Raw genomic sequence first — 14,954 nt, 5'->3', positions numbered from 1 at the left:
GCTCATAGAATCATAGAATAGAAGAGTTGGAAGGGGCCTATAAGGCCATCGAGTCCAACCCCCTGCTCAGTGCAGGAATCCACCCTAAAGCATCCCTGACAGATGGTTGTCCAGCTGCCTCTTGAAGGCCTCTAGTGTGGGAGAGACCACAACCTCTCTAGGTCACTGGTTCCATTGTCGTACTGCTCTAACAGTCAGGAAATTTTTCCTGACGTCCAGCCGGAATCTGGCTTCCTGTAACCTGAACCCGTTATTCTGTGTCCTGCACTCTGGGATGATCCAGAAGACATCCTGGCCTTCCTCTGTGTGACAACCTTTTAAGTATTTGAAGAGTGCTCTCATGTCTCCCCTCAATGTGCAGTTATAAACTTGCCAGTTCAGAATAACCTTTCGAGCGTCTGATGAAGTAGACCTGACTTCCGCAACCTGCCGTGTCGTACTGCAACTCAGCTCACATCACCCCCTGCCAGCTTGGCCATGCTGTGCTGGCTGGGGCTGATGGGATTTGTAGTCTTATTTATTTATTATTTATTTATATAAAAATAAATTTATATTCCGCCCTATATCAATGAGATCTCAGGGCGGTGTACAGATAAAAGCATACAATATAAAACAGTAAATATATGCAGCTAAAAACAAATTAAACCATAAACCAAGTTAAAACAATGTATAATTTAAAAGCAGTAAAACAATTTATTTATTTATTTATTTATTACATTTCTATACCGCCCAATAGCCGGAGCTCTCTTTAAAAGCAATGTGCCATCTTAGTGAATTCAGCCATTAAAAGCTTTATTAAAAAGCCATGTTTCCACGTGGCGCTGGAATAAAATCAGCGTAGGCGCCAGTCAGGCCTCCAAGGGGAGGGCATTCCACAGTCGGGGGGCCACCACAGAGAAAGCCCTCTCCCTTGTCTCATCACAGCGAATGTGTTGTGTTGGTGGGATGTGGAGAAGGGCTCCTCCAACAGATCTCAAGTCTCGGGCAGGCATATATAAGGAGAGGCGCTCCCTCAAGTATCAAGGTCCCAAGCCATTTAGGGCTTTAAACGTCATTACCAACACCTTGAATTCCGACCGGACACAACTGGAGGGCCCCAAGTTGGGGAAGGCTGAAATAGACTCTGCTCGGGTCCTTCCAGATGTTTTGGACAGCAAGCTCCACCAGCCCTAGCCAGGTATGATGTAGTCCCGAACATATGCCGGGACCCAAGTTGGAGAAGCCTGCTCTAGCCCACGAAAGCTTGTGCCACAAGAAAACATGTTAGCCTTAGCAATCCTGATCCATCTAGTGCAGGTCTACACCAGCTTGGTGCTCTGAAGATGCTTTGGACTTCAACTCCCATCAGCTTCACCCAGCATGGCCAACAGTCAGGAACGACGGGGGTTGTAGTCCAAAACATCCAGAGGGCACCTGGTTGCTTGGCAGAAGGCTGATCTACCTTGACCAACAGCAGCTACGAGGGCTTTTCTCAGCTGGGGATGTATTTATTTTTTTAACCTGGAGATGCCAGAGATTGAACCTGGGACATTCTGCACGCCAAGTCCTACTTCCACCACTTTGCTACAGCTCTCCCCACCAACAGATTCTGCTGTGCATTTGGTGACGGCCCCTAATTTAGAGATGTGTGTGTGTTTTAAGGGCTAGATAAATTCATGTAGAATAGATGTATCGATGGCCATTATCTCTATATTAAACATATCCCTGTGGGCACGCAGAGGCAGAGGACAAGGCTTATCCTAGGAGCATCCAAAAGCTGATGCAGGTTAGGCCTTGTTGACTACACGGACTCTTTCTCTGACCCAGTTCTTATATTCTTAGGTATGTGTGTTTTCTCTTCTCCCCCCCCTCCCCATTTGACGGAGACCCTTTTATAGCCAGCTAAATGTATTTCCTCTTGTAACGTATTCTCTTTGTTTCTCCAGCAGGAATTATTTACGAAATAGGACTTAGGAGGTTGTGAAGGAATGATAACAATAATAAAAACTGGCAGAGGCAGGATTATGGTGATGCATATAAATTATCTCGAAAAGGCGACGCTGTATTAGGAAAAGAGCAGCGAAAACAACCTGAGAGAGGATTTCGTGTTGCTCTCCTCCCTCAATAGCAACATGGGAGTTATGATTAAAGTCTCTTAATCCTGTAGAGAGAAGTCAGTGGGATTCTTCTTGCTATGGATTTCATTTGGAGCTTGTACCCTGGCAGAGTATCAGAGAGCAGTAGTGAAAGGCCAGCTTGTATTTTTATTTATCTAATGCATTTGTTTCCTGCTCTTCTTGTCACAAGCTTAGTGCAGCATCCGATTTGGGGCAGGGTCTGTGCGTGTCCAGGTAGTCTCCCCCTGTCAAATGGCCACGATCCTTTCCCCTGACCACTGATAGTTTGCTGGTTTCCGGGCTTTTGTATGTATGTATGTATTTATATATTTATTACATTTATATACCACCCCATAGCTGAAGCTCTCTGGGCGGTTTACAAAAGTTAAAAACAGTGAACATTAAAAAGTATACAAAATTGAAAACCATCAAAAACATAAACAGTATAAAAACAACAGTATCCATTTAAAAACAGCTATTCTGGGGTCCGTTAAAAAACAAATAAACTTAGCGTTGTTAAATGCCTGGGAGAAGAGAAAAGTCTTGACCTGGCCTGAAACGATAACAGTGTTGGCATCAGGAAAGCCTCATCAGGGAGATCATTCCATAATTGGGGGGCCACCACTGAAAAGGCCCTCTCCCTTGTTGCCATCCTCCGAGCTTCCCTCGGAGTAGGCACTCGGAGGAGGACCTTAGATGTTGAGCGCAGTGTACGGGTAGGTTCTTGTCGGGAGAGGCGTTCTGTCAGGTAGTGTGATCCCAAGCCGTTATTTCCCCCATTCTACCAGGTTCAAATGCCTTTCCTACCACTTAATTAATGGTAGAAAGACCTTTAACATAAAATATGTGGGGATATTGGGTATTTCTGGCTCCGCCCCTTGGCCCCGCCCACCACAGAATTCAGCTCTTAGGCTGAAAGAGCTCTGCTCTAAACGCGGCTTGCGTCGATGCTGCTCAGGTCCATATATGTATGTTTCTCCAATGTGATCATTTACTCCCGGGCAAGCAGAAGATAAATCTACTAGTAGGTCTCTGGGTGAAATCACAGTAGGTTAACAAGGCTTTCGGTTAAAAATGGCCATCGTAAAAAGGCTTTTCTCCTCTTGAATGAAGCTGCTGAAATAACGAATATTTTGGGGTGGGCCCTGCAAGTTCCCATTCTGGTACTGAAAACAAATTCCTGAGTTGAGTACGTGCTCAAAGGCACAATCTGCAATTCTTTTTCTGCCTCCTTGAGACGCTATTTTGTATCTGGGTCCAACTGGAGTCCTAGCAAAATAGAACCTGTAAAACCTGTGCAACCATTATTTGCATCAGGACTCTTTATCCTCTTTGGCCCTGTTCAGCAGACTCCTTAAGCCCCAAAAAAGCCTTAACCACCATGGTTTAAGGTGTCTTCTGAACAGGGCCTTTCAGCCCAAGGGACTGAATTTGATTTCGGAGAAGCTCTTGGGCCAGATTGCAGTGGTGGGCAGGCAGTGGTGGTGGGTTTTCGTTCCCCTCCTGCCCTCGGCAGCTCCAACCACGTATATACCTTTCCACCGAGTCCTGGGCACGCAGTTGGCTGGACTAGGGCGTTAATCCAGCCCTGACAATAAAGAAAGGAATGTCTTCCTCCTAAGGCTGCAGGCACAGGGGGGGAAAAACCACCACCATTAAAAACAAGTTAGCTTTCTTCCCAAATAAGACTTGGGGTGGCCTTCACAAATCCAGTGTGAATCGGCGTGTTTCTCTTAACAGAGTCTCTTTAGCCTCGTTGGAGGTTCCTCCTTCCTCCCTGGAACTTTGCAACCCATTTTTCCACCCTTTTCAGATGCTCTTCTCGCCTGCCCCACGGTGCTGCCTTGTACTGAATCTCCCACCCTCCGCTTCCTGGCATGACCCCTTATGAAAGAGGGAGAAAAATGTCTCCCTGTCCCCTTCCTCCACACCATGCATAATGTTGTCACACCTCACGGCGGGTGTACAAAAGGATCTTGATAGCCAGGTAGGTTTATGTGCGAGAAATTTAAATCAGTCCTGTAGCCCTAACTGTCCATGTGTCTAAGGGCAAACTATTTTTTTCCCCAGATATATTTTAATGAGATTTTTCTCTTCCTTGCCATATAAATAAAAGAGAGGGGTGGGACTGGATGTATGGTGCGGCTCTGAGATCCCAGTGATAATGTTTCAATAAATAATAAAGTTAGGGTGCATTCAAAGGCATCTATAAGCTTTCATTGATACTTAAGCACTGTTAAACTGTGGAACTCACTACCACAAGATGTAGTGATGGCCACCAATTTGGATGGCTTTAAAAGGGGGTTGGATAAATTCCTGGCGGAGAAGGCTATCCATGGCTGCTAGCCCTGATGGCTATGTGCCACTTGCAGTATCAGAGGCCTTTCCAGCATGTAACTCCTCTGCTGAGGGAACTGCACTGGCTGCCTATTCGCTACCGGGCCAGGTTTAAGGTTCTTGTACTTGTGTACAAAGCCCTAAACAACTTGGGACCAGGATACCTGAGAGAGCGCCTTCTCCCTTACCAACCTGCCCGGTCACTGCGGTCATCCGAGGGCCTGCTCATGGTGGTTCCACATAGATCCATCCTCCGATTGGAATCCACCAGGGGAAGAGCCTTCAGCGTGGTGGCCCCCCTCCTGTGGAACTCCCTGCCTCTGGAGGTCAGGCAGGCGCCAACCTTGTACTCCTTTCGGCGCCTCCTGAAAACATCTTCATTCCAAGAAGCCTTTCTTTAAAATGCAGCCTTGGATTTGTGTTTTTTGCTTCTTTTTAAATTTTGTTTTAACTGTTTTATTCTGTTTTTATTTTCATTTTACCTTGTACACTGCTCTGAAATTTTTCAATGGGGAGCGGTATATAAATATTCTAAATAAATAAATTATATTATTATTATTATTATTATTATTTTATTTGTATCCCGCCTTTTGCCCAATACTGGGCCTCCAAATGATGCCTATGTACACCAGTTGCTGGGGAACATGGGTGGGAGGGTGCTGTTGCACTGTGTCCTGCTTTGTGGGTCCCTGGCCGACAGCTGATTGGCCACTGTTTGAACAGAGTCCTGGACTAGATGGACCCTCGGTCTGACCCATCGGGGTCTTCTTATGTTATCGGTGTACGTTGACCAAATATCCGAATAGTGGCCTGGAGAGTGCAATCTTTAATAAACCGCATATTCAGATAAAGGAACGGCAGTATGGTCTTCTGGGAGCAAACTTATTTAAGAAGTTAGAGAAACCCCTAATAAGATCCCAAGGAACACCCGAATTCCTTAGAACGGAAGTTTCAAAAAGAAACATGATCTTGGAATCTGCCTTTGCTTTAATTTAAAAACGGTTCCCTTTTCCCTATATTGAATCAGCCTCTTTTTTTTTTTTTGGCTAATTCAACTTGGATATATTGGATAATATCCAATGTTAGCCCTGCGTAGAGTAGACCCATTGAAATAAGTTTAGTCGTAGCTAATTCAAGCCCCATTCTTTTCAGTGGGTCTGCTCTGTGTAGGACTAACATTGGATGCTACTCCAGAACTTTGGAATTCCGCCAGCCAGCATAGAACCTGCTTCTTCATATTTAAGGAAAAAGAGTAGCAGCAATATGTTGAGCTTTCAGAATTTCTGATAAGGCTATTAAAGACCAAACCAGCCTACCAATACAGCTTGTTCACTGTGAGGGAAACTGGCCAATTTTGAATAAAGACCCTTTAAACTTCTTTTCAGTAAAGTGCAGTCTTTTGACCTAGTAAACAAACCCTGCTGTGTAACAGCGTATACTCAATATATCATGGTTCCTGACAAGTATTTACATCAGCCTGCTTCGACCAACTGCCCTCCAGATGTGTTGGACTGCAACTCCCATAATTCCCAGCCAGTATTGCTGGCTGGGAATTATGGGAGTTGCAATTCAACACATCTCTCCTCCCATGTTTTAACCCTGGTGTAGCATCTTGTGTACATTGGAGCTAACCAGGATTACCCTCTTTAACCATTATTTGAAACCAGGATTGGAGGCCAGGGTTACAAGTCAATCCTGGGTAGTGTTAACCAAGATTAGCCCCAATGTGGGGACACCACCACGCTTTTTCTGAAGGAAACCTTAAAAGAGTGTACAAGGTCATAAGCATATGCATGATTTGATGACATTAGGACATTATGGCTACATTGTGCTATAGATTTCAATGGTACTTATGGTACATAGGTTTGCATCCTGATGGTCTTAGTTTTGGCCTGGTTATTACCACTTCTCTTTACTGTAATAATGTATTTAATAATTGCAGGTATTTAAGCTTTAATTATGTTCTCATTGCCTTTTCTCCCATCCCTCGGAGGCTGGTAAAGATGTATAGGTTTTTTTTGGAATTAAGTGCAGTGCGTCTGAGTAAACAACTTCTCAAATGTTCCTTGAGTTCAATAGCCTTCGTGGGAATAGTTCTTCTCATAAAGGCTTGGCGGCCAACCAATTAGGTTGGCAGTCTGGATCAAAGGTTGCCTCTTCCCTGCAGATCTTTTAATAGATGAGAGGGAACTCCACAAACACTTAACAATGTACAATTCCTAAATGATCAAGCCCTGCTTCCGGTTACTTCGAAGAACAGCAAAGGTGCTTGAAAATGAGACATTTGCCAGGGTTGCTGTACAAATAAGCATAAACACGGGTGTGTTGGCAATACAGTTCCTATATCCCAAAGGATTACGATAGACTCTAAGAATATAGAGCGTAGTAATGTAAAATGACCTAGCCAAAAAAAACACAGAACTGGTAGCCCGTACACTTCTTAAAAACCCATTTCACCAAACGTATCAATATGTCGTTTGCCTGAAACGAGAGAAATTGTGAACCGCCCAGAGAGCTTCGGCTATTGGGCGGTATAGAAATGCAATAAATAAATATTAATTGTTTATTATGGCTCAATTCAAATACTCTTTTTCCTAAAGCTTTTAAAAATTGATTTTGTTCTGACTTTATACTGTTAGTTTTACCCTACCCAGTGCCTGTTTACCCTACCCTGTGCCTGTTTGCATTCTCTTCCCCTCCTTATTGTTTCATTATGATTTTATTAGAATGTAAGCCTATGCGGCAGGGTCTTGCTGTTTACTGTTCTACTCTGTACAGCACCATGTACATTGATGGTGCTATATAAATAAATAAATAATAATAATAATAATAATAATAATAAACCATGGCTAAGGAAGCTTGGTGCGATGAGGTCTGAATTGAGAAACCGTAGTTTGTACTTGACTGTGGAACCAGAATCTGAAACCATGGTTTGAAGACGGTTCTGGAAACCATGGTGTGATACCTGAATGTGCACAATTTAGCATGGGGAAGAACTACTGGTCTTTTCCAACTGTTTTGAACTTTACTTCCCATCAGCGCCAGCCAGTATGTCCCAATGGCTAGGCATTATGAGAGTTGTCATCCAAACCATCTGGAGGGCACCAGGTTGCCTAAACCTGGACTATAAGTATAGCCGTTGCCTCACCTCTTGTGGCCACTGCAACAGGAGACCAGAGCACCTCACAGACAGACAGTTGTAGCAAACATGACTTGCTTGTTGTACGTTCTGGAAGTTTTGGCCTGGGTTCTTAAACCCTAGCTAGCTCAAAGCATAACTTGGCTTGATGCCTGGATTAAATCTACCGTTTCCTGTAAACAGCCTTGCCTGATCGCCTGCAGGCAGTTCTTATTCGCCTCAGGTGAGTCAGAAGTGGTCTATTTGCATGTCTGGTTTGATGGGAAGGAATGTAACTCGGTGAAGACACTTGCTGGCTCAATCCCTCGCACCTCCAGGTCATGCTACCAGTAGGAAAGATCCCTGTCTGAAACCCTGTAGAGCACCTGCCAGCCAGTATATAGACTAGGGGTGTGCAACTCGTTTTTGGCCTCCAGGTGCTTTGGCCTACAACTCTGGTCAGCCTTAGCCAGCATAATATATAAGGTGAGGAATCGTGGGAGTCAACTGAAGGCCCAAAGTTGCCCACCCCTGATATAGACCATATTGAGCTAGATGGACCAATGGTATGGCTCAGTGGCTGGGTTCAGACAACATGATGACCCAAACACTCAAGGATTGAGTGTGGATTGTCATTGAACCATGGGTTGTTGTTAAACCGTGGGTTATCGTGTTGTCTGAACCCAGCTGCAATAACAAAACATGATTTGTTATTGCACAGTTCACAACACAACAACAAACGATGGGTTCTCTTGGTTTGTTAAGAAACCATGGTTTGTTAGCGCTGCTGGGTTTAAACAGCATGCTAATCCACATTTCAGCAACAACCCATGGTTCAATGACAACCCACACTCAACCCTTCACTGTGGGTTAAAGTGTTGTCTGAATCCTGTCAATATAAGGCAGTTTGCTATGTTCCTATGATAACATTCAAGCATTTAATATTATATCCTCAAATTTGCCTGATGCAGATTTTTTTTTATTTTTTTTTGGACAGCAATAATCTTTCTAGTAGATCTTGTAGCTTCATTTCCCTTAGAACAGAGCACACAGCTTGACTGCAGCAGCAAAGCATGCAATGTAGTAAACAATTTTTTTGTTGGCTTATACTCCATAAAAATTGCTGGGAGAAGTGCTTTTTTACTTGCCAAATCAAAGAGAACAAAGCTGTTAAAATCTAATGGTTCATATGAGTGTTACAAAGAGCAAAGAACATGCAGTCCAAAAAAGCTTTTTATTAAAAGAGAGAAAGAAAATCATGGGTTTCTCCTCTCCCGCCCCCCCTCGCCCCTTTAATTAAGGAAGAAATAGTCTTAAGGGACAATGCTATTCATGTTTAGACAGGAAAAAGGTCCCACAATGCACCATGCTGGCTGGGGGGTGCTGGGAATTGTAGGACTTTTTTCTTTCTAAACATGCATAGGATTGTGCCCTAAGTCAAGAACAATGAACACTAAAAGAGGCTGCAGTTTTCATTTTGAGAAGGCTCCCAATACGTACGTTTTTTTGTGTATTCAGAAGGAAAACTTCATTAGTCTTTGCAGAAAAAACAGTTTTGTGCTACCTTAAAGACTAACAAATGTATTATGTCATAAGCTTCCATTTCATAAGAGTGCAGCCAATATCTGTTCATTTGTACATTTATTTTTGAATCGTCTCAAGGTGACTTACAATTAAAAACCTTTCCAGAATTTTGAAACTGGGCCGTTTTGCTTTGCCTTTCTACCGGTTACCCCCCTTATTTTCTTTTCTCTAACCAGTTTGAGAGAAATTTAATAGGATGTTAATTTAAAAAAGAAGTAGAATTGATTTCTGTCTGCTAAATCTTTGCTGACATCCTGATTTTACAGGGGAGGGAAACTGAGATGGAACGTGGTCTTGAACCTGCTCATCCTGATATTGGTACATTGGGAGTTTGGGACTGTAAATTTGAGTAAACCCGTTCTGGAGTGAGTTCAATCGATGAGTCAACGGCTCTGTTTCAGAGAGTGTAATGAGACGGAAACATGTTTTTTAATAACTTAAAAGTTGCAAGCTCATTGTCAACCCCTCTTGAGTCACTCCGAGGGCCTGAGCCAAGCTTAGAGAGATTATTATTAATGTTATTATTATTTTTTACATTTATATACTGCTCCATAGCCAAAGCTCTCTGGGCGGTTTACAAAAATTAAAAACAGTGGACATTAAAAACAAATATACACAATTTAAAAACCATAAAAGCAGACAATATCCAGTTAAAACAGCTATTCTGGGGTCAGTTAAAAAACTCCGTATATGCTGTTAAATGCGTGGGAGAAGAGAAAAGTCTTGACCTGGTGCCGAAAAGATAACAAAGACTGCATGCCGCTCCCCACTTTACCTGTAAATTTATTGCTTATTCAATTTATACCCTTGCCTATATACAGAATGCCCTAGGCTACATTTGTTCCATCGTGTCTAGTTCGCCTAGGAGGGCAACCAGGATGATCAGGGGTCTGGAAACAAAGCCCTATGAAGAGAGACTGAAAGAACTGGGCATGTTTAGCCTGGAGAAGAGAAGTCTGAGGGGAGACATGATAGCACTCTTCAAATACTTGAAAGGTTGTCACACAGAGGAGGGCCAGGATCTCTTCTTGATCATCCCTGAATGCAAGACACGGAATAATGGACTCAAGTGACAGGAAGCCAGATTCCGTCTGGACATCAGGAAAAACTTCCTGACTGTTAGAGCAGTACGACAATGGAACAAGTTACCTAGGGAAGTTGTGGGCTGTCCCACACTACAGGCCTTCAAGGTATGCTTTAGGGTAGATTCCTGCATTGAGCAGGGGGTTGGACTCGATGGCCTTGTAGGCCCCTTCCAACTCTACTATTCTATGATTCTATGATTCTTTCACTTTGCGGCCACAATTCTGCTAGGTCCAGCAATCAGGCTAAGACACTTCTTTTACAAAGAACTAACTCTGCCCGAAAATGTCGTTTGTGTACTCTGACCTGTGTTTGTTCATCTTGAGATGCTACGGCACCTGTGCCGTCTTGTGACTTAGGCCTACATGCAGAGGTACATCGCTCACTGTCCATCAGGTAGCTCTTCAGGCCCCGTGATATTGACATTCTGGAGGAAAAAAGGGGGATGTATAGATAAATTGCTAGGTTAAGCTAAAAAGCACTCTAAATAGTCTTACTGTGTGTGCGGAAAGCGATCCCTGGAGCAAATGATGTGCTAGCCACATTTTTTTATTTGTACCTATGTCATTTTGTGAAACTCCTAACTCCTTTTCTTTTTTCTTTCTTCCTGCAGCTTTACCAACAAGGCCGGCTATGCCAGCTGGGTAGTGAATTTTGTGAACTAGAAGTTTTTGCCAAGGTGCTTCGAGCCTTAGATAAAAGGTAATCCTGTGCTTAAAAAATATTGGTCTTTTTTGCTTTTCAGAATGAATAGATTTATTTATTTATTTTACCCTGACCTTTTTGGGAATGGTTGGGCTCATTTGGAATTTTGGGTGTGTGTCTTGGACGCTCTCACAAAATGGCTGCCATGTTGTTGTTGTTTTAAATATTTACGAAATGGCTGCCATGTATGCCTGGTTGGTCGCAAAACACCCATTTCACAGAAGGCAAACTGTCGAGACTTAAAGAAAAATAACTTGGCCAAAACTGAAAAACCTACTAAAGATGGTACAACCGCCGCTGAGCACTTTTTACTCCCACCGGTTTCAGTGGGAGAGATCTAAGCATGTGCTTAATTCTCTGTGTGTGTGGATCTTCAGTTCTTAAATCTGGCTGGATCACACTCACCCTCTTGCAAGGATCGCTTTGCAAAAATACGATTGTATTTTTGGAACGGTTTTCACCATGGCGTTGTGCAGTTTGGCTTGGCTACCTGCATATAACTGTGGGGTTTTCTTTTTTAAAAAAAGGAAATGGTATAAAGCTTCTCTGCCTAGTTACTTGGAGGGTGTCCTTACTCGCCCCAGGCACCCCGTTTTATTTAAACACACCGGGGAAGAAGAAATGGTTTACTAATTACTGAGGCTTTCAGTGTGGTGCACATGAGCACCAGTGCGCCTGCAGACATCTCTCTGGACACCCACCAGCCTTCCTTCTTCTGATTTTTATTTTTTTGTAACTCCCCCCCCCCCAAAAAAAATTAATTACAAAATTAACTGGGAGGTTGGCATACTGGCTCCAGTATCAGAATGCCAGCCTGCCAGTGCCATCTTCATTTCCAAAAATATCAGCCTCTAGTGGCGTCTTCATTTCCGAAAATGCTTCTGAGCCCCCACGTCTCTGAGCCTTAACAGTTTGCCTTCTGTGAAATGAGCGTTGGGGCAAAAAAGTGATGGGTTCAAAAGAGGTTTTTTTTGTGTGTTTCGGAACTCAGACCACTTAGCGGTCTCAGACCTTTAGTTTCACCAATTTTACCTTTCTGTGAAATGGGTGTTTTGTGACAAGCCATGGCCACCATGGCAGCAATTTTGTGAATGGCCAAGGTCCTTCCTATAACAGCCATTTTGTGAGAGTGCCCACAACATTCTCCTAACATTTTGAATGCGCCCACTGATCCAGAAAGGTTGAGAATCTCTAGCTTGCTTGATAGAACGTAGAAGTCTGGCTGCTGAATATGAGGGTGTCTTTTTGTGGGGCGGTTTTGCTAAAGTATTCTGCATTGCTATCCATTCGTCATACTCTAGTCATTTTTAATTTATTATAGCACTTTTATCCTGCCCTTTAGCCAAAAAAAAAAAGGGGGGGCTCTCAAGGCGTCTTACAAAAATATTTTTTTAAGACAATCCCACAGGCTTCCATTCTAAAAATAAAAATGTTATTGATTTAGCCTTTGCACATGTCTTCTCCTTGTTAATCGAATGATTAATATTTTTCTTAATGCATTGATTCAAAATGCTGCTTAGGTTACTGTAAATTTTTTACTGACAAATATAACCTTTTTCATGTTGTTTTTGTTAGCTGGTTTGGGCTTCCTTTAGGAAGGCAAAGCTATCTACAGATCCCAAAATGAAATTCTCTTCCAGAGCATATGCGGACCACGAATTCAATTACAGTTTTTAAAGCTCAGTTGAAAACCTTTCTTTTTTTTCTCTAAAGCTTTTAGACCTTGACTTTGATCTTACTTTCACACTGTTAGTTTTATTTTTCCCCGTGCCTGTTGGGTGTATTCCCTTCCCTTTCTTATTGTTTTATTATGATTTTATTAGAATGGAAGCCTATTTGGCAGGGTGTTGCTGTTTTATTGTTTTACTGTGTACAGCACCATGTAAATTGATGGTGCTATATAAATAAATAAATGCAATAATAATATTAATGAAATCAAACAGGGGGGAAACTCTTTTGGGTTAGGGGTTCAGAAACTCCTCAGAAGCACGCCACACCTATATCCTTGTTCTCTTCCATGTGCTCCGATGCATTGCAGAGATCTCAGCATGATTCCTGCGACAGACGTAACACATCCGTTCCTCTCCCTGAATGATCTTGCCCTTTCAGAGAACCCAGGGTGGGAGAGATGGAGTAAGGGAGAGCAGCGGCTGGTCCTGCACACAGACATGCAGTTGCTTCAAATTAAGAGCTGCTAGCCTTGTACTGTTAGCATATTTCACAGGGCTGATATCACCCTGGGCTAGAATTTTGAAGGATGGATTGCTTCCTGTTTTGCAAATCTGCTGGAGGTGATATTTGTGGAAAATGGTTTATTTGTTTCTTTTGCATAGGTGCATGTTTTTCCATCCCCTTTAAGTAAATCCATTTTCGCGTCTAAAATCCAGCACTTGGAAGTGTGTGTGTGCATTTTCAAATCTTCGATGAATGTTAGCATTTCACCTGTGTTTCTGGCCGCCTTTATTGCAGCAAAGCCAGGGTGGTGTAGCGGCTGAAGTGTTGGACTGGGAGTCGGGAGATCCGGGTTCTAGTCCCCACTCAGCCACGGAAACCCACTGGGTAACTTTGGGCCACTCACAGACTCTCAGCCCATCCTACCTCACAGGGTTGTTGTTGTGCGGATAAAATGGAGAGGAGGAGGATTATGTACACCGCCTTGGGTTCCTTGGATGAAAAAAGGGTGGGATACAAATGCAATAATAAAAATAAAAAGGAAGAGACAGTTACTCTGGGAAGGGGATACATCTGTTCCAAAAAGTTTAAACAGACTGGGCCCGTGCAGAAGACACCTTAAACCATGGCTTTAACCATGTTGGTTAAGCCAGAAAGCCGGGCCGTGTTCAGAAGACACCTTAAACTACGTCTTTAACCACGCTGAACAAGGCCTTTTGCCTTAGTTGCCATGATTTAAGGTGTCTTCTGAACGCGGCCCAGCTTTCTGGCTTAACTAACATGGTTAAAGCCATGGTTTAAGGTGTCTTCTGCACGGGGCCACTGTCTCTTAATTTCAGGGGTGAACAACACGCAGGCCTTCTGGGGCCTAACCGGATCGGTTTTTTGCACACCCGCCCACTGCTGCTCCACTGGAGTTTATTTGGATAATTTGGGGGAATCGCTCGTTTATTTCAGCATCTGTTCCTTAAAACCAGTACTCACAGTGCAATGCTGGGTATGTTTACTCAGGACGACGTCCCCCTGGACTCGGTGGGGCATGGCATTAATTGGAGTGGGGGAAACTTCCTGTTCTCTTCACCCTTCTTTATTTCTCTCTTCCAGACATCTCCTTCATCACTGCTTTCAGGCGCTGATGGACCACGGAGTCAAAGTAGCTTCGGTCTTGGCCTATTCGTTCAGCAGGAGGTGCTCCTACATAGCGGAATCAGACGCGACCGTAAAAGAAAAAGCTATCCAGATTGGATTTGTCTTAGGTAATGGAGGGCAAAACAGGATGTTAGGTTAATTCGCTTGCTTTCAAGCCCCTGCGACTGAAAAAGTAACGCTTGTGTTTTAAAAAAGGAACACTCACAGATTTGCGCGGGCTGAGATGGAGAGTGCAGCGGGGTGGGCTGCTTTCAGTTTTCCTAGCGAGTGTAGCTGGGGTGAGAGACAGTGGCCCTGTTCAGACGACACGCTAAGCCATGACGGTTAAGCATTTTGAGCTAACCATGATGGCTTAGCGTGTCGTGTGGATGGCGTTTTTCCTAACCACGGTGGCTACATAACCCCGGTTTAACCGTGCTCACTAACCGATTGCTGCAAAAGGGTTGGGGGCCCAACCCTGGCTTAGCGTGTCGTCTGAACAGGCCCGGTGTGGTGTTGAGTCAGTGCGGGCGGGTTGGACCTCATTAGCCCTGGGAGGACAAATCCTGCCCAACTCAGGTCTCGGCCTGGCCCTCCAGAGTTTCCCCTTTCCCCACCCACTGATTCTTGGGCCGTTTTCTCGCTTTTCCACGTTTCCCCCCCCAGGCTGAATGGTTGAACTGCTTCTCCTAAAGCTTTAGTTGCTGGCAGTAAAAGCTTTGAGCTCAAAT

At 43.7% G+C, this 14,954-nt stretch overlaps 1 protein-coding gene across 1 annotated transcript in view; it reads left to right on the top strand.

The window, feature by feature from the left end:
- The window catches only part of APPBP2 (amyloid beta precursor protein binding protein 2), a 47,572-nt gene that overhangs the window by 7,704 nt on the left and 24,914 nt on the right, over positions 1 to 14,954 (top strand). Inside the window, exons 2-3 of the mRNA XM_063146613.1 lie at positions 10,832 to 10,920; positions 14,200 to 14,351. Coding sequence (XP_063002683.1) covers positions 10,832 to 10,920; positions 14,200 to 14,351 — 241 coding nt within the window. The remainder of the gene's footprint in view (positions 1 to 10,831; positions 10,921 to 14,199; positions 14,352 to 14,954) is intronic.

This window comes from Elgaria multicarinata, chromosome 22, assembly GCF_023053635.1.
Source record: "Elgaria multicarinata webbii isolate HBS135686 ecotype San Diego chromosome 22, rElgMul1.1.pri, whole genome shotgun sequence".
In the NCBI taxonomy this organism is placed as follows: domain Eukaryota; kingdom Metazoa; phylum Chordata; class Lepidosauria; order Squamata; family Anguidae; genus Elgaria; species Elgaria multicarinata.
The sequence above is the reverse complement of the archived record's forward strand: the minus strand, read 5'-3'. Positions and strand labels throughout refer to the sequence as shown.